Source organism: Anarhichas minor, unplaced genomic scaffold (assembly GCF_050575085.1).
Source record: "Anarhichas minor isolate MPS153535 unplaced genomic scaffold, ASM5057508v1 ptg000058l, whole genome shotgun sequence".
NCBI lineage: Eukaryota > Metazoa > Chordata > Actinopteri > Perciformes > Anarhichadidae > Anarhichas > Anarhichas minor.
In genome coordinates, this window is record NW_027466504.1 from 6,759,695 (window position 1) to 6,785,784 (window position 26,090).

The window sequence follows — 26,090 nt, forward strand, 5'->3', positions numbered from 1 at the left end:
GAGTGCAATCTATGAAAGTTTGGCTTAAATCTGAAAGGAAGTTCACCTCTTTGTCCCCGTGACGCCTTCGCAACACTTCATCCTGGCTCTCCCCGAGGACTGGGGACGAGTCTGAAACAGAAGCAGCATGGAGATTACGCCGTGAAGCCTTTCTACCGTCAACCCTCAAGGCACATCCAACTGAGATAACAAACACTTTTCAAATAGACGATGATGATATTGCAGTCAACTCCTCAATTCCAAAGAATAGAATCATAGAAACATAGAATAAATACAACTACGCATGCTTTGGATGAACACCATAATCTCTGTAACACTAAAAACAAAAAGCACACACACACACATCCAAAGAACCAAATGTATTCCTGCATGCACATAGGAATGAACACAGAATGATCCGATGTGTGCTCATGGAAAAAACAAAAACAAATGCAGGAAAGGAAATATGGAACCTACTGTATCTTGGCCAAAAGAATAAACATGACATCATGATCGACCAATCGACATCCACTATTCTACAGAAGGTTCACCTTTCACTATATTAGCTAGATGTCTTCATGACTTAATTTGTTCCCCACCATAGATGTTTCACTCTGTTATTTACTTCCTGTCTGGCTAAAACAAACCTTTCATGGTGAGAGAATGAAAGATGGCAGATGTAAATTATCCCAAAACAAAACAAAAACAAACCAGATACAGACATGGTGAGACATCAGTCTGAGAGAGCGTATGCAATGTTATATCGATATATCCTGCTTAACCATTACAGAGGGATGCTGGGATTGTAGTTTTAGATAAGGCTTTCTTTTCTTTGCTATGCAAGGACAGGATTTGACGTCTCATTGTGGATCATAAAATGTGTCATATACAGTTATCCTACGCCATAGCAGTGTAATAAAACACAGAATTCAGTCTGTATGGATGTAATGCTTACGCAGGCTCTAGCACTCTTGCATACAACTCAAATCTGATGTCACCAGGAGAGATATATATACGTTACCAAAAGCTGCCTGAACCTCCTACAGTGATTGCGGGATCGCACTGATTCACAGTGAAATGGGAGAGCACCAAAACAGCACACTGACACAATGAGATGGAGGCTTCTCTGTCACTTTGTAAGCACACCACACAGACTAGAGATGGGAGGGCGGCGGCGTCGCTTTGTGGAGAGAAAGGGACACAAGGTGAAGAGAGAGTCGAGATAAATGGGTGACCACAGAGGAAGGGGGGGGGGGGGGGGGTGAGAGGAGGGTGACAGTGGTGAAGGTATGGAGATAGCCACCTCTGCGGTGAGCTGCCAGCGGCTGCAGTAGGTTCCCGTTGGCGTCCAAGCCCTGCCCGTTACTCAGGTGGTCAGTGTTGCTTTCCTCTCCGTTACTCAGCCTCTCCAGGACCTCCAGGGAGGAAAGGCGCCTCGGGATCAGAGGCCTGGGCTCGGGAGACAAAGCGCTGGGCCTCTGGGTGCCCGCCATCACCTTGGTGGCCAGCAGGCTCCTCCGACTCTGGTGGGACTGCAGGTTCTTCCGTAGCCTGAAGGGAGCCGGGCCCATGAGGAAGAGGTTCCCGGGCAGTGCGGTCTTCTTCTCCAGAGGCGGCGGCCTCTCCTGCTGGGTGGAGGCCTGCTGCCTCTCGTGCCTGAGGATGGTGGTGAAGCGGGTGTAAGAGGCCGGGCAGGAGCCTTTGCATTTGCTGGGTTTGAGGAGGAGTTGGTGGTTCAGGTGGTGCAGGAGGTGGTGGTGGTGGAGGTGGTTGTGTTGCAGCGGCGACGCCGTCAGCGGGGCAGGGGGACTTTTTGACCCGCCCACATTTCGGTGGTTCAGTTCTGGGGAACTTTTACTGAAGATCAGCTCGACCTCGGCCTCGGTGTTGGAGGGGGAATCAGTCCTGACGGCGTGTCCGTCCTCCTCCACGATCACACCACCTGGTGACAGGGCCTCCTCCCCACAGCTCCCGCCCTCGGCCTCCGCTGCGGAGCAGGCGTCCATCTGGGTGGCGTCAGCTACCAAAAGGGACTCCGCTGACACTGCGGACGCCATGTAGACGTGGGCGGGGCTGTGGCTGGAGTGCAGGGTGGGCAGGGAGGAGGAGCGGCTGGGCGTTGAGCCGGACCGCTGGATGATCGTTTCAAACTCGCTGACCCGTGACGACACAGCATCCCGTGGAATGTCGCCCCCGTCGTCCGCCTCTGACCTCCCGCCCCCGTCGGCCTTTGACTTCTCAAAGAGGGAGGCCAGGCTGCGGACGCTGCTGTGGGGGCTGCAGCCGGCCGAGCTGGGCCGCTGGATTTGATGCATGGTCCTGTACAGGCCGGAGAACTCGGATGCGCTCCTCCTAATTGCGGGGGAAACATTCCAGAGTCCGTCCTCACACTCGGTGCCGCAGCTGGACTTGGAGTCCGAATGTTGCCCACGCTGCCTTTCCTCCGCTCCAGCAAAGTCTGTGTCACACGGCCCCTTGTACAGATCCTCACAGCTGTGGGCCTTCGGGTGCCTGACAGCTTTAGTCCTGCTTTCCTGACTGTCACCACTGGGCGGCAGCAGCTTGGGCTTGAATTTAGAGGGCAGGATTTGGGGTATGCAGGCTTTGGCAGCAGACAGAGGCTTCATATTCTTACACTGGTTACCTATTGCATTACTGGCAAGAACCGATCGACTATTTACAGAGGAGCAGGGTGAAATTATATAGCCATTCCCACCTTTATAATCCACTGGCAAGCATGCAGGACAACAGAATAAACAACATATTAGATTACAATGGTCACAAGTTCACACACACTAAAACAGAGTCAGGCACATTTCTAAAGTAAAGACCAAGTTCCATTAGAAGTGGATGAGAAGAGGAAGCAGACTTGATGCGTTGTGCATCAAGTAAAATATGACTTCTATACTAACAGCATGAAGAATAATGCTTTGTAAAAATGGAACAAGGGGATATTTACTGTCTGAAAGATTCTTGAATTGTCAATATTATTTGTTAACAGAAACATAACAAGTGGAACATAAAGTATTAAGACAGCAATATGCCATGAGATGTTATGTGATGTTGGAGGTCGTGTAGGAATTATTAACACTGACTGCAGTATCAGTACATTTAAAAACAAAAAGATAAAACAATTAAATAAAATAAAAGTCTTTTGTTTTCATACGTCTTTCTGTCACATGACCGCTGCCTGTTCCGCTTTAACCTCCTACACACTGTATACTCTTCTCTTCTACTTTTAGCAATCAGACAGGCGGGCTGCAGTGATAAATTCCCAATGGCACCCCTGTTAATACGCTGCTCCCCTACACGGTTGTAAATAATAAATAAATCCTGAGTCAACCTGCCCGGTAAAAATATGGCTGTCAGAGAGCTGTGATGAATACCCGCGTCGGTTCCCGGCTGTAGCGTTGCTGGCGATAACGCCACAGATGGAGCCGGGAAGTGACACAACACATTCACATGCTGCGAGACACTTCAGCAGCACGAGTGACCCATCTGTCACATTCATATCTAGCAGAAAAAACACACTGAGGAAGTGAACTAGATATTCTAGCGAGAGAGAGAGAAGAGTCCCGGTTGCTGAAAAGCCCCCCGAGGAGGCTCAGCTCTTCAGAAGACAAAGATTTATACAGATATTTTTGTCTTTCATGAGCACAAGACAGAGACACATGATGAAGTGTTTGGTTTCTGGCACTCTGTGCTTTATCTCTTCGGGCAGGAGGCTAATGAAGGAGCGTGCTAGTCAGTTGACTGGAGAGCCAAATGCATTTACTGCAGGGGCTCCACAGTTAAACTTTTTGGATTTATTTTAGTTCCAAGCTTCAACACATTAGTCATTATTGTGGAAATATACAAAACTTTGAGTGGAAACTTTCTATTCCATTGTCTATCGATGGAATAGTCTTTCCAGATGTAATGCACAGTAACGACATGTATTGGGTCACACTGTCCTGCCCTTTCTCCTCCTTACATCACCTCTCCTGCCCCAGCGTTGCCTACCCCCCCCCCCCCCCCCCCCCTCTGTGTCCCTCCTGTTGATCTCACCCCTGTCTGTTTATCTCCGCTCCTCATCCATCCGCTCTCTGGCGCTGGAACGCTCTGGAGTCTTGCCCTAAGCCTGCCTAGCGACTGGCGGCCCACAACTGGAGCAAGAGGTGGGGAGGCGTGGGGGGGTGGGGGTGTTAAACTCTCCAAGGTTAGCTTCCATCGACTTAGCGAGACAACCTCACTCCCTCCATGAGTTTTCCAAAGCAGATGGCCGGTACACGTTTGATGAAAACATCCATGGCATCAATAATAAATCAAAAGTTTGGCGGGGGAATGAAAAGCCGCGAGGTGATTGGCCGATGCTGTGAGGTCTGGGCGAAAGCAAACGGTTTGGATTTCCAACAGAAAGGTAACTGGAAACACATGTATCCCCGCCTGACACTTTGAGCGGTCTAACATCACGTCTGTAACTCATTGGTTCTTCTGACCCAGCAGGAAGGGCCTTAAATGGCCCGCTGTGCTGTCTAGCCGCACATCAACACTCATAAACATCCACACACACCTGTGCCGTTTTTACTGGCCGCATACATAACGCGGCTGCTATCCTACCTTTAGATGAGGAGGCGCTGGCTTGCCGCTTGTTTAGGGCCCGCAGACCTTGTAAGGGAATGTCGCCGCCCTCCAGGACGCTCTTGTAAACATGGCGGTCGCATTCTGGAGCCCCGGGCTCACCCGTGGATGATCCCCCGTCCTTCTCCACCTCGCTGTGTCCAGACTTGCTCGAGGAGCTAGACAGCGACAAGAGGAACGCAGACAGCTAATCAAACACAGCCCCGATTCATGATAACCAGAGGAGCGCCAATTGGGTAATGAGCTGTCATATGGTTCTCATTTAGTGTATCTTGAGGTAATTCCTGTCTTTCGCAGACTGGTGGGAGAGAAAAAAATAATCAGAGACAGAGAAAGAAACAAACTTGAGAAAGAAAGTGAAGAAATTTGGAGGGCGACGTTGAGTTGGAGGCATTCGCTACCGCACATATCTTGGCATTCCAGAGAGGCCGTCGGGACACATTTCTATAAATATTCTCTGAACATTCCCACATGGTGCATCAGCCCGCTGCCGCGCACCTGTACCGCTGTCAGGTTTACTCTGCTTCACATGGCGCTCACGTGTTACTCACGCTGCGGCTCTATCTGTGCGGACAAACATGTTAATGAAGCAGAGAGAGACCCAAGTGTCGCGAAATTAAAACTTGACACTAGTGTTGGGAAAAAGAGGAATTACTATTTTCCAAAATGTGTTTTACATCTGCGGTGTTGCCAAGCCTACACAAACGTAAGGCTACATTGCGCTCCTTGTTCCCTACCTCAACACAAACAGCTCTTTCATAGCTGTGTGCACTGCTGACTGCAGAGAGCCATTAAAAATCAGGTTGGTTCTGGGTTACTTACAAGAATTCACATAAATGCTACACAGGAAGTCTGCAGGACAGGAGCCGTGTGAGATTTAAGTCCATCTCCTGTTATGGTTCTGGTTAAGTCAACAATCAGTAATCAGCCTGCGAGAGAACCGCTGACTGAACCTACTGCAGGTTCCTGTAATGTTCATCTAGTTCCCTGGAACGACGAGGAGCTCATTTAAATGCCAATTACTGAGTCTGTACTACTGCATGGCCGTGGCAGCTCTTATGGTGAGGACATTCAAACAATTTGGGACAATTTAAATACATTTTCCAAATACTTTAACTGATAAGAGCCATCATGCATGCAAACAGTGTGTGTGTGTGTGTCTAACAGAGTCCTGAAAACACACACATTTACGAAGAGATTCAGTCATTTAATGCGGCCACACTGGCGCATATGTTTTTGCATTTTACAATCAAATGATGTATTTACAAGAAGGCTCTTCAGAATGTCTCTGATTTCAAATAAAAACAACATCCTGCCCTAAACATGTGTGCCTCTGAAGGAAGTCACTTTATGACCTGAGGTTTCCTTTGAAAAGTTTGGGTGAGTGAACTTCCACCTCCCCTTCCCCGGGAGCCTCTTCCTTTCAATACTAACGACCCACTGGATTAAAAAGTTGGATTGGGAATCTGTCTTCACGTACTTGGCCACGGTGACATAATGATTGTAGCAGATGGAAAGCGCTCGGCAGAAATGGAGGGAGGAAGTTTATTTTCCCCCCGGACCGTAGCGCGAGACAGTCACCGTGGCTCAGTCCCGAATTCCTTACATTTTATTACGCAAACGAAAATAGAAGATGTCAATCTCATCGGACAAAAACAAAAAAAGATCAAGGGCTCGGCAGGCTTTGTTTTAGTAACGGCCAGCATCCTCTTTCACAATGCAGTTGCCGCTCTGAGTTCTGTGCACACGCCCATTCAGAAGAAGATAACGGTTTTTAAGTTATGCAGCAGCTGGGTGAGTTCCCTCTCTCCCAGTGACATCCAGGTTGCTGTCTTTAAATAAATCCCCCACATAGCAGCCATGACTCCCACCCTCCCAACAAAACACCGTGAAATACGGACAGAGGACACACTGTTCTGGGAGCTTTTTGCCTCATTAACAGGATCTCCTCAGGAAGCAGGAGTTCCCCCTGCTGAGGGTGGGCCAGCTCTACAGGGTTGGAGAAAATCTCTCACTGACATTTATCCCCAAAACGTGCCTTAAATAATCATCGGCACGCTGGAAGGGAGGAAAGCAAAGATTGAAAGCTCAAGTATTGGAATGGGAAGGAGGACATGGACTTACTACTGCTGCAGGTCGGAGGCTGTTTCCAGGGGGCTGAAAGAGGGGGCACTCTGCAACAAACCAAACAAAGAAGTCATTGATAGATCCACTGGAAGGTTCTCCTCCAGCTAGAACAGAGGCAGGGGAGGCAGGGGCATTAGCTATGGTCAGATTCTCTCTTCTTCTCCTCGCTGGCGTTCACTCTGCTGCTCTGGGTTTTTTTTGTCTCGAGCAGCCGGGGTTCTTAGCTTCTCCGGACTGGGCTCGGCATGGAGGAGTAAGCGTGTGTTTTGGCCTGCATGCAAGTTGGAGAAAACAAGCGGCAGTGAGAAGAGGGGATGGGGGAAATGGGCGGGTGGGCGTGCATCGGTCAGGGGGGCACCCATGCGGGGAGGGGGCTGTCACGGGCTCAGCCAATGGGCTGCCGTCTCCCAACGAAGCCGTTTCTTTTGTCTGGTATTGAGTCACTCTCATTACCACTGGACCAGACCGGGGGACAATTAACCAGCTGGTGGTGGAAGCAGGCCGGATTACACACACACACACACACACACACACACACACACACACACACACACACACACACACACACACACACACACACACACTCTCACACACTCTCACACACTTAAAGAGCCAAAAAGAGACACAAATGCTTACAGACAAAGTAAAGAATACAGTCAAACATATTCATTGTAGAAACACATCATTATAACACAGTTATAAAGACAAAGAGCACAAACAGAAAGGCAGAAATAAATAAACTGAGAGGAATCAGTGAGTGAATACTGTTTAAAGGACTACAAGAGTAAAAGTAGAGGGTATTTAGAAGCAGATATTATCTCCAAAACACAGGGGCGGTCATTCAGTGTGGTGGCACCCACTAGCATTTTGAATGGTTTAGAGCCAACTAATTTTAGCCCACTGTTTCTGTTGCTCCCCTCTTTTCAGACGTCACAGCAGGTAAAAATAACGGATGTGACACGGGGCACTATGAATAAGAGCGCAAGTGTTGTTTGCAAATACGATTGTGCAATCCCCATCCCAGCCAGACCGGCCCTGCCGCTAATACCACGTCCACTTCCCCACGGCGCGGCCAAGTGTCCGCTTCCACGCGCCGATGACCAGACAAGGAGCATTCTCCGCGGCGACATTTGCCACAACATGCCTTTCCACTTAGTTGCCAGGGCAGGATGATCATTTATAACCTTTCAGAATAAATGCCTATCTTTGTAAGAACAGAACATCAGGCTGGCAGGTCTGTAGTCTGGTTTATTTATAAAGCCAAATGTTCCATGTCGACCCGGGGGAACACGCCAGTGTCATTGAATAATCTGCAGCTCTTCCTCGCTCCGCCACATCTTATACCCCCCCCCCCCCCCCCCAAAACTGATATCAGGGGGAGAAGATAGTGTCCTCTTGCACCCCTGGGTAATTGGGCTAATACACACACACGGCATCAGTGGAAAGTAAACAGGGAACAAGCATGGAAAGCTTATCTGGAGTAAAGGAATGGCATCTTAATCTGGTTATTTACAAGATGCCTGATTAGTGTCACTTCATGTGAACCTTTCTTTGTCATAAAAGGTAAAACAGTTCAGCTAGAAACTAATCCTACTCTGATTTCACTGATCATATTACTACAAAGGGACGTTTTTCATCCAGCTAATGAAATAAAAGGGGCAAATAGAAGGTAGAGGAAGAGAGTGTATAAAAACAAGATGCTAAAAACTGGCCCGACTTATCAGATGAAGACGCAGAGGATGAAAGCAGCGAGAGCGTGACATGTCCGGAGCTGTACATGGACATGAATGAAAGCCTCGGTGAGTCAGTGGAGCGCCGATGAATCCGTTTCTGCAGAATTCCTTTGTGCATGTTTCCTAACAGGTGTCCCCGGCCACTCAGAGCCACTTTCATATTCAAAATAGCGATCATGAGTAGGTCATGGTAACATGAATCTCATTCTTTCCAGCACCTTATTTGTGTTGATGTGTACTCGTGAAAACAAACAGCTCCCCCAGTGTGAAGGGCCTGTTATAGCCACGAGCGCCCCTCGTCTCATCTCCACTAAACGCTTAAAGGTAAAGGCCAAGTGTGTAACAGAGGTTAAATATAAAAGCACAATGAGCTGGCGGGCTTACAGAGTCGCCTCCTTTAGAATATGTCAGGTGGCGGTGGAGGGGGGGAGGGGAGGGGGGGCTATGTAACTCAGCGCTGAGACAGTGTGGCAGCAGCCCCCTCGTCAGCACATGCTCCACAGATGGAGTCACTGTGTCGGTCGTAGGCGGCCTGAAGGCTCTTTCCTGACCGGAGCTATGTGTGGACCGTAACTGTCACTGTTTCCTTCTTCATGTTAATCAAGAGGACCATTACTGTGATTATACACAGGCGTCACTCTTACCCAGTGGCTATTAAGTGAGGAGTGATGATTCGACAGGACGGGATAAAGAGGAGGAGGAAATAGTGCCGTCTGCTCGGATTATCTAATGTGTTACTTACACTAAGCCTGCTCTTTAGAGGTATTTAGCTGACAACTGGCTAATTAGCGGTGTGAAACCACAAGAAGACTGTTATAAAGATGTAGATCAGAGGAACTTTTAATACTATCGAGTAATACCACTTAAGTAGTAGAAGTGGTTCACCGCAGCACTTTGAAGGTCATCAATAAGACCAAACTGGACCACAGCTCTTCATTTAACCCCGGAGCACTGTGGTTTTTGCAGACTTCCACCCATATCTCTCCCCCGGTAATACCGAGTGAGTGCTGATATGTCAATCAAACACCAATGAGCCAGAGTGTCTGGCTGGGCCTTAAGGTCAAATGCTACGCATACCAGGTGCAGCTTTAGAAGTGACTTTGACATTAAACAGGAGCCAGTCATCAAGCCCAGATCATCTGGCAAACATCCAGGCTGCCATGAGACCTCCACCGCTAAACCTCCTCCACATATACACTAACCTGGAGCTGGAGACCCCGCGTCTGGCAGACGCTAGGACATGACCTCATGTGGGAGCTAGCGGTGCCACCTTGTATGATCCAGGGTGTGGCGGTGTGGCTCTGACTGACAGGGAGCGAGGGGAACCAACATCTGTTTGTAGGCGGACGGTGCCACGCTTGTCTGGTGCCAACTGAGGCCCGAGGCATGGACTTGTCGTGGCACCGTATGCTGCTTCAACACGCCTGAGTCCGTTTGGGTATTCTGGTAAATATACCAGACAGCAGACAGGCAGCAATTCTTATTAACCCGGAGCCTAATGCTCGAGAGGACCGCAGACTCTCCACGTGAAGAGTGACTTCTGGATGAATCATCCAGGCCAGGCCTCACCCGGTTGGCAAAGTGGATATCAAAAATTAACCAAACGACGGGCGATGAGTTAACAACATGGAAGAACAGGGGTACTGCCACGGTTGGCAAGAGATCGCAAGACCCCGTGTAAAGAAAAAAGGATGGTGATGACTCAAAACTACCCTGTGATGATTTAATTGATACTTTATCACGGGCACCTGTGCTACTACTGGAGTATAACAAACCCTAAACAATATTAAATACCAACTATCTAAATTGCACAGGGTAAAGGCCACAGCAGTTTTCTGATTGTGCTCACTCAGCATCACAGATGCAAACAAATAGCCGAGAGACACGTTTGAAGAGGGCAAAAATAGCTCTCAGTTGACTATTTTAGACACGAAGGGGGAGAAAATCCTTTTACATTGTACGAGGTGATGACGAGGGATGACAGTAGCTATGTCAAATGCTTTGAAAAAAGTTTAGCTGCAGACGGGATCGCTGATATACATCCTAAAACAAAGAGTTTATGATTAAAAACGGGGTTGTATAAACGTTGGTTGATGGGACACGTGGTAGTGAATTTAGTTGAAGAGGAAACACGGTTTCCCCTTACACATGCTGTCACATAACCTTTTATGTGCACGATCAATAATTCCATTATTCGGTAGAATATGGGAAGTGGAAGCAGAAACTGGAGTAGTCCTTATAGACACATAGACACAGCTTGTTTAGGCATTATTTGAACATGGATGTTATCACATGCAATGAAATACTGTCACTTTAAAGACAGCGACCACTTACCGCTTTGTCAAACTCCATCTCTGAAAAGAATTTATACCAAGGCTCACTCTCTAAATCTACATCTTCTGGGTTTACATCCTGAGTCTAGGGGCATGGCAACAAGAGGAGGAGGAGAAAGACAAAGAGAAGACAGTTCAGACAGCACAGAATACACACACCACGGTAATGAGCCCAACACCATCAATTATCAGCAGCACTGCAGCTGTTCTCATTGAAGGATAGGTTCACACTTATTCAAGTCTATCTTAAAGGAACAGTCTGATACTTTGATACTTTACTCGAGAAGATTGACACCACTGTTAAGTCTGTGCGATAAATATGAAGCTACAGCTAGCAGCCAATTAGCTTAGCTTAGCATGAGGACTGGAAACGGTCTGCGGCTCCAACAGTAACACGATGATTGAGCTTTAGAGGTGCTGATACCAGGCTAGCTGTTTCCTGTCTTTATGCTAAGCTAAGCTAAGCTAAGCAAAGTAGCTGCTGGCTCCAGCCGTATGTTTACTAGTGGTATCGATCTACTCATCTAACTCTTCACAAGAAAGCCAATAAACATATATTGCCCAAAATATCGAATGTTTCCTTTAACACAATACTCATTACACACATTAACAAAGCTACGGGTCGCTGTACTTGTTTCTCCTATACAAACTGTTACTATGCCTCAACCGCAGCTCAGCAAGGAAACACTGTCCGATTACATACAAAGAGGGAATTTTGTACTAAAAAAGGCTTTCCCTTTTTTTAGATAGTCCTTTGATTTGACAGCTGAAGCCTCAGTTAAACTTTTGAATGCCATGTGGCATTCCTTCCATTGCTATTGGCTCTGGCAGTTTTGGACAGGAGGTCTGATTTCAGCAACCAAAAACAGTTTCAATGTACATATGGGCATTTAGGTATTGCTTTAAAAAAAAGACTTGAAAAAACACGAACCAAGTCTTCGACCCAAAAAGTGCTGTTATTCAAAGTAGACTATTCATTGCGTTCATTTTATTCTATTGAACCAGACGACACATACCGACGACGACTAACAAAACATGCAATTCTTTGGAGATGTAATATAACAATCTTTAAAATATGTATTTTCTATCAGGGCTAAAGCAACACATCTTTCAGCACCAGAGAGTAAAAACAACAGACCTGACGTAGAAAGTGACCCGCTAAGGTAACAGCAACACTGACCCGTAATAGCGGAGCTTGTGATTGAAGTCCGTTATTGCACAGTTAATGAACCAGGATGAACTGGGGCGAACTCCCTCTAATGAGGGTATTTGTTGCCACTGGGCTCGGGGCCAGATCTTGGCTAGCGATATCTACTAGCTTGATGTAACCGAAGGCATCAGACAAACAGTAATTACATCATTACATAAATCTACTTCATCACAACACTGATCACCTCCAAGTCCTCCTGTATTATAAAAGGAAATCTAAATGCAATATGTATGCGTTCTCCTTTGGTAAATACTACACTGTAGATCTCGGGAGCAGCTGCCAATTACCTATCATATGGCACAAAGCTCATCATCAACAGACAGCCCTCAAGGACACTGAATGATGCCGCTCCGTTTGATTGAGCACGAACTGCTAAGGCTGGAGACGGAAGCGGGGGTAGAGGGCATTACACACACGGGATCCATGTTTTGTGTCTGCGATGGCATCCTCTCACGCCGAGCCGATTCGACCCAATAACCTTAAGTTGAAGACGGGGAGACAATAGCTCTCCTTGTAAGCGATACTCCCCCGCTGCCCGGCAGGATCATCTGTCACCGCAACAGGACACCCTTTAGGAATGTGGCGCACATGGCGATTCAGGCTACACATACGTCGCCGTCCGAGCTGTTAGTGAGGCTGCCACCCAGGGAGCTTAGATACAGAGGTGGTGGGTGGGGGTGTGCGTGGTAGGTGGAGAGTGGGGGACAGCTTACGCAGACATGCATACAAAAAGAAGGAGAGAGAGAGAGAGAGAGCGAGAGAGAGAGAGAGGCAGACGGGCAGGCGGCTAGCATACCGTTCTCTCCAGCTTCAGCACCGACGATTTGCCCGGCTCGTACTCGAAGATGCTCTTGGGCTCGGCGCGGTACTTCCTGGTGTCTACCTTTTTATCCGGGGGCTCCCACTCGTTCCTGTGGAGAGGGCGGGTGTCAGGGAGGGGGTGGGGTGCGGGGATGGAAGAGAGCCAATCCTTATCAAGTAGTCTCCATGGCAACCAGCAGAGGCTAAGATGTGTTTTTTTCCCGAACGTGACGTCCGCCCTCATTAACCCTTCTCTCTCTCTCTCTCTCTCTCTCTCTCTCTCTCTCTCTCTCTCTCTCTCTCTCTCTCTCTCTCTCTCTCTCTCCCTCCTCCTGTTGATGATCATATGGCAGAAAATCTAATTCACGGTTCAGCCAAATCGGTAATTCGATAAGGTAAACAAGATTAGACCCAGTGACACAAAACAGAGCGCAGCATTTCCCGGGAGAATTTCTTACTGTAATAGACAGCCAACGCCAAAATAACTACTGATGAAAGGACCAAAATAAGACTCTTATGAGAATTACCCAATCCTACACCTACTCTCTCTACTGTTTTTCTGAATGAAATTCTTTCTGAATCAAGCAGCATTTCTTTTTTTTACCTAGACATGTTTTGCGTTTCCCCCTTTCATACATAAGCCCCGAGGAAAGAGGAAGGTCAGTCCTCAACATGTCATCTGCAGCTCTAGTGGGCAACAGTTTATCCTCCATCACCTGTCCTCCTTCAGCACTCTATCACTCATTTCTCTGAGAGCAGGTCGTCTTTGTGTCACTGCTGACATGTGTGTGTGTGGAACTAATCAAACCTCCAGTACAAACTGGGGGACACAGTAGTGGAAGCCACTGGGGAAAAAATAACATCAGACTTGCAAAGTCAGAAAGAAGACATTGCTCTGCTGTGCCATGTTTAGTCACGCTTACTAGCGCTGTATGTAAATAAAGACCAATACAACGACACTGGAAGTGACTTTAACGTCACACTGTGAGAACACACGAGCTACCATTATGAGCTATCGCTACAGCCATGCTTTGATATCACAGGAACACTCACAACAAATAGGTTTCCTCCACTTATGTTGAGTTATATCACTTTTCCTACTTTGTATTCCGAGTTGTAAACGTCTCCTTTCTTCGCTAACAAACACGAGCAGCACTGTGCTTCTGTACTTCATATCAAAGCGAACGCCATACGGAGGAGCAGATGGAGGACGCTTACCTTTTGGCGGAGGGTCTGAGGGAAGAGGAGCGCGTTGGCACCGGCATCGAGCGGCCTCTCGAATCCACCTCGGCGTCACTTTTGGAGCGCGGGACCGCTCTCACTGAAAAACAGGCACAACAATGTCGACACACATCAACAGCGTGAGGCTGAACTGCATGAATGCATCAACTGAAGTGTAACTCATGTGCGCTGCATGCTCTTCATAAATACTTGTATGTTGGTGTTGTACATCAATCCCAAACTCACCATCTTCCAAGTAACCAAAGGGAGTGGGACAATCATCTGAAAGAGGCGCACAACAACCAAAACAACAACCAAACAACCAAAAGTCATTTATTTCAACTTGTATCCATCTATGCTCTGGTGCTTGAAAAGTAACGAGTATAGCCCAAAACTAAATTATTCACAAGGCATTAAAAACACACTTTTACTGCCCCCCCCACCTCACACACACAACACCTCACACCTTCCATTAGACCGAGCACTACAGGTTCACCAAACACAATCAAAGAGTGTCAAATCAAAGCACTTTACAGGAAGCATTAGGAGCTAAAAAGGGGATGCAGACATCGATGCGCTTCGAGGCTCTGAATAAATAATGCATTGTAAAGCAAAAAATAAAAGTCATGACTGCCACGATCTGAATTATCTCTGTATAGGTGATGTATTTTGTGTAAGATAACGTTTACAGAATCATATCAGTCACAACCACCAAAGGAGGAAATCCTGTCAAGCTGGGACTGAGAGCAACTGAAGAAGAAATCTAAGCATTCAGGCTCTTTTCTCCTCATACAAATCTTGTCTAGACCCAGAACTAGAACCAGGAGCGTGAATGGAAGATGAACCCTCTGCCAAACATTGATTGGTGAAGCTCGTTAGGAGCGGTACACAGTCTGAAGGTTTTATACTGCCTGAGGGACTGTGCACAGGGCAGCACAGCCCACAGCCTCAGTGCAGGACTGCAGCGGCATCTAGCGGCAAAGCCAGTACACTACATGATATGAGCATGTTTAGGAATCATGACATTGTTGAAAAAATAAAAACTGCTTGAAGCTTTGAATGTTAGATGTTTAACAGCAAAAATAGAAAGGCACGAGTCATTGTTACAACTTGTTAAGAGAAAGTAGAGCGGCACTACGAGGCTTCGTGCATCATCCTTGTCAACATGTCAATGTATCGTGTACGATGTTAAAGGCTTAACCCATTTTTTTGTGACATTAATTATACGGTAGAGTATTTTCATCAACTTTACCATTAGCAGTCAAGCAAAACAATAAAGGGGGACTCCAGCGATTTAGAATTGAGCTTCCATAAAATTGGGGGACTCGCAAGAGACAGATTTAAAAAACAATTGTCAAAATTTATGGAGCAGAGGCTGAAATATCCTGACTATTTGTCCCTACTGGGTATTTCCCACAATGCAACTCTTTTAAAATGTCATGCCCCCAGTTTGTAATGTAGAGTTACTTTAACTGTATGTGTACCACAGGCCTTTCTCACAGCAGCCATTTTGACTTGGCACAGTAGGAGAAGCACTAATAACTTTAACGATGGCTGCCTTCTATTCAAGTATCCCAGGAGGTCATGACAGTGTGACAGCATGCATAATACCAGGACCCTGAAGCAGGGAAATGGAATCAAGCCATCATTTATTTTATTGTGTACACCTGTGCTTTTCCTACTGCGACCTGTCAAAATATCTTCTGTAAAAACAAAAAAGGCCTATTCAATTTAAAAAGCCTGCTGATCCTGAAAATGGAGTTAGATCAGGAAATCTGCACGAAACCTGCAGTGTATCTAAAACTTAAGGAGATAGCGCAGAGCCTCTATGGTACGAGAACAGACGTCGGGAAATATTAGGTAAAAGCCTTTCGAATACTTTGGGCGTCTTCACATTGTGCGGTGTTGTACTACTAGCCACAGGGGCCGGTAGGACGGGTGAAACACAGCCAAAGTATTTGAAAGGGAATAGGTTTGGCTGCAGATCAGTAAAGCCAACGAGAGCGGAGTCACTGCCATCGGATACCTTTTGATTTCATCTGACTGTCATAGTTGTCGGGGAAAATGTAGGTGGGGCGGTAAGGGTTTTCCTCAATAGGCTCTGAGCACAGCGATGGAGAGACAGAGCACAGCGTGACATGACATACAAACACACATAGAAAACACACACAGGGCGTGGCCCCCAACAGAGGAACACCACGGGCGAAACTGTTCACACAAATAAAACGTAGACGTTATGATCTTCCTCTTACCTGGTATTCTGTGTATCTGTTTGAACATTGTCTTGTACCAGTCTTTGGACTTTTCAGTGTTCTGAAATGTAGATACATGACGGACAAATATATCAACATTGTGATTTTCCAGCGGCAGCAGGTTCAAGTGTTTCAAATTTAAAATGTTTCCTCATTGTAAATTCTATTGTTTTCCAGCATGAGTTACGCTGAATGCTATGTTACAACAAAGTATAGCGATGTGCTCTCTATAAATACTAACTATTATACTGTAGCATCAGAGACCCGTGTATGACATGAACAAAAGGCCCATTACACATCCGCAGGGAGTAGATGTGTCTTCATTTGACAGGAGGTTTAGTTGCTCACCCGTATGGGGACAATGGGCTGGTTGAGAGGACCGAGGACCGGGGAGTGCAGAGACAGCCTCAGCCTCTTCCAGTCCATATCAGGGACCGGACTGACCGAGTCCCTCCCAGGATCAGGGCCTTTGTCCCTTTCTGGGGTCGGGTCTGTTAATTTAAAAAAACACACATAGAAAACACTGTGAGCCAGACAAAACTCACATTTATAAATGCACAACAATAAATGTAAGCATTGCATTGAATAATAGATATACAGATAATGTGTGATCATGGACAGTGAAGGACAGGCAACATAATAATATGCTGGGTGTTGGCTTAGTATGCGTTTCAACCTACGTAGAGAGTCTACGGGCACCACATGTCATATACCTCGTGCTGCGCACAAAATATTTTCTGTGCTTCTTATCAGATTTTGCATTTTATACCTATAATTTACAAACAGTTTCATTTTACCTCACATAATGCATTTTTTACCACCAAAATAAAGAAGAGTGTGCGAATATCAACACAAAATTAATGTTGCAACACTTGCCGTGGCATGAAACACCTTACAAATGTCTCTAAAATTGCATTTTTGGTGCAAAATAAGTGCACTCATGCTTCCCAAGTGTCATCAAAGTGCATTTCCCCCAACACGGAGTATTGAAATTATTTTGTTTTATAATTTTCCGCTCTTGTTTGCTCACTCCATGGCAGCAAAGGCATTCAATGATACAAACTGCTGAGTCCGAGGTAAACTCTGTAGCACATATGTAGCATGTGACACCTGGCCCTCAGAGAATGAGATGTGGCCGGTGTCACGACAGTGGAAGAAAGTGGAGCATCTTAAATCTGGTTTGACGCGGGTCTGGAATCGGCAAAAACAGAATGCGAATAGCAGAAGAACATAAAGAAAAGATCTCGTGGCCGTGATGTTTCTGTGTGGTCTGGTACGTTCTCCTTCAACTAATAAACATTTCCAATGTTGTCAACACATCGATGAATGAACTATGACTCATTAGCTTCACAAGGCGTGTGGCGAACGCATTCGGCCGGCTGTGTCGAGGCAGTAGGAGGGTGACAGATGCTTCAGTAGAGGAAAAATAAATAAATTGCTCTGTAATAAAAATCTGGGACGGCTGGCGGCTCAGAAATGACGAATACGTCACAAATATCCACTCGACATCACCACGACCCCAGTGCGTACCTTGGAAATGAGAAAGATGCTTTTGCTGCTCTGATGTGAGAGAAAGACAGACAAGGACAGCACAGTGGAATGTGACTCAGCAAAAGTGAGAAAGCACAGGTTACGTGTGTCACAGAGCAGGACGGCGCTAATGGAGGTTAGCCTTTATGTAAGATGCCGCACAGACATGTAAAAGCATGTCCGCGGCAAACTTAAAAGCTTTCGTAAACTCTTCGTGATACCCGTCCTCTCCGACTCTCCGACTGGTGGGCTCACCTCTGTTGTGTTGCAGCAGGACGATGGTGGGGTTAACTGTGCTGGTGCAGGGGTAAACAGAGCTGGAGGTCGACGTGATGTCGGTGGAGGATGGAGCCTGATTCTCTTTCAGGCTCTCCGCTGAGTTGGCCTGAAAGTAACAGAAAATAAACATATATAACATATATATATATATATATATATATATATATGAGATATAACAGGGAATTCCACTGAAATCTCATAATTGTGACACCACAAACGTGGAGGAGTTAAACGAAGAGGAGGTAAACGTACCTGGCACTGCGTGCTGTTTACAGGAGGTAAATCAGCTGTGATGTTGCTGCCTCCCTCGGCCAATCCCGCTTTAGAGCTGTCTCCATTAATCTGGCTTGTCCAGCCACCTGAAAAGAGTCCAGAGCTCTCTCAGTTTGGCAGCCAGCGCAGCGAGAACAAAAACACAGAGGATGACACTAAAAAGTACCGTATTTCAGTGAACTTGAACCATAGCAGCTCGTTCCTGAGCAAATAAATGTCTGTTTCGTTACGCAGGGCGTGAATGCTTTCCTTGGAGGTTTTCAGGGAGGTTAATATGTCCAGGAAAGAAAAAAACGAAAAAAAGAAAAAAGCTTCTCCCACAATCTCTGAACTTTGTCATCAGAACAAAGCGGCCTTTCATCGAGCTGCAAAGGCTGTTTGTTCCAGTGGCCTTTATGTTCAGACTCTACAACAATTAAAGCATCTCCCCCAAAAGCCTTGGCCAGCCTCCAGTCCGGCTCCACTGAGCTCTACGCAACAAACAAGCCCACAGTCCAGGCGCCCGCTCCGGAGTGCAGTGGGCAGGCCGCAACAATAAAGCTCTTTGAACGCTCACATGAAAATATGAGCAATCGGAACCTTTATATCGCAGCTCGGCGAGAGTTCGCTTCAACAACATGACACGTTATATAATCCTGACCTCACAACAGAACTGTGAAAGGCATGCGAGTGATTTCTACGACTAAAGAACATGATGAAGTGCCTTTTTTTTAATCACCCCAACGTTCACATTGTCTGTCCACATTCTACAGTGACGTGTGCTGTTTTCGCACGGCCATGCGACTATTACTGGCCTCTACATATTTTGTCATGGTGCAGAGAGGTTGTTATGAAGCAGCTGTGGCACTCGCTCTGACTTACTTGGCGTTGTGATGACATTTGGCTCCGTGCTGATGCGGCCCTCGTCGTCTATGTGGATGAGGGTGGCCCTCAGAGTCACCACTCCTTTCCCCTTGCACACTCTGCTGGGGTCCAAATCTGAAAAAAACATTCAAAATAAGAGCATCATCTTCCACAGCTCCTCATCGTTCAAGGCACAACGGTCCTGTATTCGGTAGCGTCAAGAGTGCACTCCCGCTTCAGGGCCGCTGGGAATCAGAGTTATTGCTACCTCGTGGTCCACATGACCGAAATAGAACTGCAACACCAAAACCAGGCCATCAAATTAATATCCTACTGTCCCGTAAAAGCTAATTGCCACGATCGCACCGTCAGAGCAGGAAGTAGAGCAGCGGGAGCCCGTGCCGTCTCAACACAGGTTGTTAAAGTGACTTTAAAGACTTTGCGAGTATGAGGTGTCCCACAGTTTGTAGGCACTGAGAGATCGCTGAGGCGGAGGGGTACGTCACCTGCGGCAGGAATCAGGTCAGGAGAGCCCTTCATGGTTGTCAGAGGCGTGATCCGGACAGCGCAGAGCGTTCGAGGACCTGATGGGACTCCAACACACACACAAAGACGAGGACACTTCAGTTCTGTGTGGCTGATGACAGCTAATCACAAAGCTAATGCAAAACTACCCGGTTTAGAGGACAAAGTGTAGAAACAGATAGAAGCAATGAAGGATGTCGACACATTCTGTACCAATAAAAAGCTTTAAGTTAAGGTGCTTGTGTGTATGATTTGAATGTCTTTGTGCTTAACCTGTTCAGGAGCAGAGAAGTTGGTAGACATGTCTCGAGCAATACTTGTGATGGAAAAAGCTTCTCTAGTACAGCTTCAAATAAGCGATAGGATCTAGTCTAGTCTGTCAACTACGCTGCAGTATTAGGACCAATGTGACAAAATATTAATCTGACATTGACAGAGTTAAGTAGAATTTGTATGCAAATATTACAATATTACGAGACCGGCAGCTCTGTGTCGCTCTGCACTTTAGCGGAGGTGTTGAAGTTCACATTTGGGGGGATAATAAGTCACACAGTGGTGAGATTTAGGCCTGATCAGAAGTGTTTACTGTTTGTTTCGGTTTTCGACCGCGAGCAGCATTCAGCCGCTTCGCTAAACTTGATCTCATTTAGAGAATCCCAGACGGGATTCTGCGTCTGTCAGACAGTCTGAAGGGAATACTACCATAACAGCTATGATGTAGGATAATGCACAGCAGACTTTAAGGGCAGGTACATTTCTCTCTTTTTTTTTATATTATGACTTTATTATGATTAAATAAAGACTTAATTCTCCTAATATTACAAGATTAAAGTAGTAACTTGTTCCTCAAAATGTTACAACTTCTCAGAGAACACAGATATGTAGGATATACTTGTGAATGTGCAGAAAGTTTTAAACATGAGCAGAAATATTGCTGAAACACATGAACTATTAAATTCCAAGGGTTTATAAAGTAATCAAAAATAATGAATGTATCGTAGACGTAGATAGATGTGTCCCCCCTCAATAGATGTGCCCCCCCCCCTCAATGTTCAGCAAAATCTACATCCTCGATCCAAGCACTAAACCAAAAGCATGATGACTCACTGGTACTTTGAGGCTGAGACGACTTACTGGGAGTTGTGCTCGGTCTCACGCTGCCCCCTTGTGGAGAGCCCTGGAGGAGACACACAGGGAGGCAAATAGTCAACACAGGAAGTGATATCTGGGAAGAGAACTGCACATAAATAAGTGACACATCATTAAACATCAGCTCGAGAATATACATAACGAGACTGATCGGTACAGTGAACACGACCGCGTGTCACAGTCAAATCAATACTAATGTTTGTACAGTGCGGTTAAGAAAGTTAGCCTGAGTGATGCATGTTGTGTATTCGTGTAGCTTAACAGTATCAGTACTTCTAATATTAGTTTTGGATCAAGAGGAAGTTTGGTAACCAGGCCAGAGCCTTTCTGCTGCAGTGTTAGTGTATTTTATGTATTTTTTATTGAGCCAAAGAAGATTAGACATAACGTACGTATGCTCATTTCCCTTTATATGGAAGAATTATACAATTATACTAACGTACTTTGACAGATATAAGACAGCGGATATAAAAGATATAGGATTGGAACAGCATCAACAATAAGCAAATAAAAAAGAGAAAGATAATTCATTCAAAATTAAAGAAATAATCAAATTTAATACAATTTCACAAGGAAAATGTTTTAAAAGGAGACCTGAAATAGATCTAGATCTAAGAATAGGAGCATCTATTGCTGTATTGTATTATGGAAGATGTGAGTACTGGAGCATCGTTACACATGTCTGAAGCTCCTACTGTAGGAATAGAGTCACTGCCACCAGCAGCTGTAATTGGGGAACGTATACAGCTAATGAAATTGTGGTAGTACTGTGGTTGGGTTACACACTGAAATGACATGCAATGCAGCCAGACAGGAAGGAGGTGAACATTCAGTCGTCTGTTTACATCCAATCTGTGACACACAGGACTTCATACTTTGTTAGTAATCACTGACTCATTCACAGCTTTGACTGCACCTTTAATAAACCCGTCTTCCTTAAAAACATAACAAAGAAATGACTTCTGGTGTTACAAATGGAACGATCTGATATATAGAATGATGGTTTCTTATTATCAAACCCTTATAAGTGCTATAAAAGCTCAGCTCACTGATATTCAAATTTGCAGCAAAGGGAGCAAACAGCAGAACACGGTTTACGGTTATACTCATGCGCTATTTAACAGATATCTGTGTTTATGAAGCCATAAAACAATCTAATCTATGATGTCAACATGTGAAATGAGTTAGGGGAATGGTATTTCCCGTGTATGATTCTATTTTAACCATTTAAATTCAATGGTGACCAGTTAAATCCCAGTTAAGGTGAAAAGATAACAGTACTGTGGGTGCAGTTTCACCTCAGCCTCGCTTCGCATGCCTTCAGATTGATTTGGGAGGACGTTTGGCCCGTTTTAGGACCAAAGATATGAATTCAAACTTGCATCGGCGTTCCCCTTTAAGGACGCGGAGGGAGGGTGTGAGAGACAACAAACATATGTTAATATGAGCAGCATCAGTGGAACACCAAGGCCACCAGGAGAGTGGCTGTGAAACACGTCCCACTGCTCCGCTGGGCCTCCTATTGTGCTCCGCCAGCACCGCTGATTTAGGGAGACGTCCCCATTTAAGACGCCGATTGAGTCAAGACACAAACACACACATAAAGGCACTCACACGGTCACTCAAGCATACACGCACACACACACACACGCAGGCGCACACTCACTGTGTTTTTGTTTTGCAGGCTTTGGATGATAGTGATGGAAAAAGCAGTAAATCGCTCCATCCATCTAGAATTTCTTCTACAACGTTGATTCTGAGATGCTTTTAAAGTCGTATCTCTGCTTTGTTCCACTCTGAGTTAGCGTGGGACTGAGTGTGCACGGTGTTTACACATGGCGGTAAATAAGCCAACCTGCAGAACAGGCAGGGGACTCGTGTTCCAGCTGGAAACCTCCTCAAATAGGCCTAAATGGATGAGGGGAAACGGGAGCGATGCCAAAGGAGTCCCTCGGGGACACGGAGCTGAAAACCTTTTAAAACTTCTTCCAGTCTCGGAGCTGAACGGTTCCCTGAGCATCAGAAACCCTGTGTATTTATTTCCCCTTCTGTCTTTAATAACCCCCCCCGCTGCAGAAACCATTAACAGACATCATTCTTTTGAGGAGTGCTTACGCGGGGTGCTTCCGTTGCGTCCTCAGACGAACCCCAAGATGGTGAGTACACAGAGAGTGATGTGGGTGTGTTCAAACCTCTCACAGACAATAGATAATGGGGACGATGACAGTTCGCAGCGTTCGGCTGGCTGTATAAACACACGAGAGCACAGACCCCCCCCCCCCCCCTGGCCTTTTTAGGAAGAGATGCCTCAGAGCAGAGCCGGGCAAAGAAAAAAAAAACGCCATCCATCCACCCGGTGAAAAAAAGATGAGACCAGTGCAAGAGCTCTGGGACGGCCGGCAGTGACTGGGCCAAGACAAACGATTTGAAGAATGTCTATGGCACAAACAAAAGGATGAGGATGTTAGAGCGGACTCAAAGTTCAGCAGTGAAACCGAGGAGCTCGACAGATAAGAACTTTGTGAGGTGGAAACTCACATTCTTTGATCGGACGTCGTTAGATTAGACCATTAGTGTCGGACATGAGCGGGACGAGAATCAAACGAGATTTTGGTGTTTCCTTAAAAATGAGGAAGAACGTAAAAACAAACTACAGCACTGAGCTCAGATGTCTTCTGGTCGCCTCTTGAGACTCACAGACCCGACAAGCCTCGTGTGAACCGTTTCTAACGGCGCAGGTGTTATTCATGCACTATAATGATCAGTCCAGCTTCCAGGAAATCACAGCCAATGAAACGCCCCCTCAGCTCAAATTTGTGGGATTACCCTGAAAGCAGGAGTATGCGGCAAAGGCGAGAGGATTCATCCCATTTGCAGCTCTCAGCTCCACTATATGACACACATCACACACTGATACATAAATCTCCAACTGGATGCCATTCCAAAACAAGCAACTCTCAAAAGACTGCGATCATCCCAACACATTACCTACTCAGTGATGAGCACGGCGAGTCCTCGGTCCACGTACACCAGGTCCCTCTGAAGCCTCCTGGGGCGTCCGGCTCAGCCTTGAGGGTCTCGTCATGGGCGGGACGGTCCCAGCTTTGACCTTGACCCTCGCTATGTAGGGGGTCCGTTTGTTTTTGACAACAGGCGTGCCCAGATGGACCTGTCACCACATGCCACCTGGGAATGTGGCACCCACTCAACAACTGTGCAGACCACCATATAAAATCGTCCCCCGCCCCCTGGAAAAAGCTCCTGCGGGGCCAATAGATGAGAGACAGACAGACGTCCGCTGGAGGACGGCTGGAATTCACTAGTGGACGAGTCAACCGTCTATCAGGTCATGATACCTCAGTCAACATGGTGAACTACTGCACGTTAATGTCTGATAACAGCTATGACTCCAAAATCTGTTTATTAAACTATTGTATTGTAAGATACAACATATGTGAATGTGGATACTACAGTTTGAAATATATCAGGTCCAAAACTAATAATTAGTTGGAGCTGGAGCCAGGCGTCGATTAGCTTAGCTTAGCATGAAGACTAGCAGCAGGTGGAAACAGCTAGCCTGGTGTTTGTGTGTACGAATTAAACAAACTAGATCAAATGTGATAGTTAGTGGGCTTTAAAAGTGTTGGTAGGCATATTTCAAAAACTTTAGACGGATACAGTTTATGCTAAGCTAAGCTAACTGGCTGCTGCTTCATATTAAGCGTACAGTCATGAGAGAGGTATCAAGCGAATAAGTCAATTTCCGGATTTTTTTTTGTTCTTTCAGCCCTAAAATATTTGTTATTTTGAAGGCTGATACCAATGTTTTTATAACAAAGATGATATTTGGACCTTAATATGACACAGAAATGATATATTTCACCACCGATTCTTCTCTAAAGCCGTGTGACTGACCACACCTTCTGGATCGTAGTGGGACGTGAAGGGATAGTCGCTTCATTTTAAGAAATAAAATTGCAAGAAACATCGTGAAACTCTTAAATGAATAAATAAAATAAAATGGATGCTTTTATGTGGCTGTGATCAGAGAGAAACCATCTTATTAGATCTGGGAAACACAAACTGGATAGTAACACATTAGTCTGGCCCTAGTGGATACAGTATATATATATATATAAATATAGTTTCTCGTTATTGATTTATTTTCCCCAGGATTGTTTCATGAGTTCAGTGTCCAGTGGACCAGAGCAGCAACAATCACTTTATCTGTGAAACCCAAACAAAGGTGGGCTGGTACCAAGTTGAGCTATGAAGGGTTTCACACAGGGGGTCTCTGTGTCGCAGTCAGAGGCCGCCTTAAAAGTGAGCTATGCTAACACAAAAGAGCTCTCACCACACGCTCAGCTGTACTATGGACGGACGGGGGGACGGGGCCTTACGTAACGCTGTTTGACTTCTGCTTTGTCAACAAATGGCAGAGAGGAGCGAAGCTATCCAGCGCTGTGCGTGGATCCCACCAGACAGCTCCAAACATGGCTCGAAAGGGCCGCTCCGGAGCAGCAGCTTATCCCCCTAATTGAGAAGAACACCCCCCCACCCACCCTTCCAACTCTCTTCCATAAACAGCTTCCACGCTGGACGGCGGCCTGGGATTCTACACATTCCTCCACCGAGCTATTTGAAGTCCATTTCAAACAACTGCAGCATAAAAGGAAATGTATGTAACTTAAACACTGCGAGTCATTATGGGCCTCGAGGCAGGATTACGCATTCATGTTGATAATGGAGGGGAGCTTACGCTGAGTCTATATGAACACCGCTTCTATGACTTCATTCTGTGAACCTCACCTAATGAAATATCACAGACTTAACGAGTTTGTATTGATTCATCGGCACCACCGTTATGTGTGTGACCTTTACGGAATAAACTGTCCTTTATCTGAGGCTAATAAAAAACAGAAGCACCCGTCCCACCAGCCAGTGAAAGATGTGTCCCTCGCCAGCGTGTCCACGAGACACCCCTGGCGGTTCCTGGGACAGGGAACACTTGGCTAGCACGTGTGAGGGTCCTGGGCCGGTCCCGCTTATAACGCGCCTGCTAGGCTTTTAGAGCCGGTGTTGCAAGAATGTCAGCGAGCTGACAGTTTACCCAGGGTGATACATCTTCACGGAGAGCTGGCTCCAGGCTGCACTCCAACAGGGAGAGAGCCCGGATCACAGGATAAACATCCAACCGAATATCCAAGCAGCCCTG

At 46.2% G+C, this 26,090-nt stretch overlaps 1 protein-coding gene across 1 annotated transcript in view; it reads right to left on the reverse strand.

The window, feature by feature from the left end:
- The window catches only part of sorbs1 (sorbin and SH3 domain containing 1), a 39,256-nt gene that overhangs the window by 8,551 nt on the left and 4,615 nt on the right, over window positions 1–26,090 (reverse strand). The window contains 17 exon segments of the mRNA XM_076077301.1: window positions 47–111; window positions 1,283–2,707; window positions 4,579–4,757; window positions 6,724–6,773; window positions 10,794–10,877; window positions 12,799–12,913; window positions 14,022–14,124; window positions 14,271–14,306; window positions 16,051–16,125; window positions 16,277–16,337; window positions 16,625–16,767; window positions 17,807–17,836; window positions 18,062–18,191; window positions 18,338–18,444; window positions 19,220–19,336; window positions 19,708–19,794; window positions 20,861–20,903. Coding sequence (XP_075933416.1) covers window positions 47–111; window positions 1,283–2,707; window positions 4,579–4,757; window positions 6,724–6,773; window positions 10,794–10,877; window positions 12,799–12,913; window positions 14,022–14,124; window positions 14,271–14,306; window positions 16,051–16,125; window positions 16,277–16,337; window positions 16,625–16,767; window positions 17,807–17,836; window positions 18,062–18,191; window positions 18,338–18,444; window positions 19,220–19,336; window positions 19,708–19,794; window positions 20,861–20,903 — 2,850 coding nt within the window.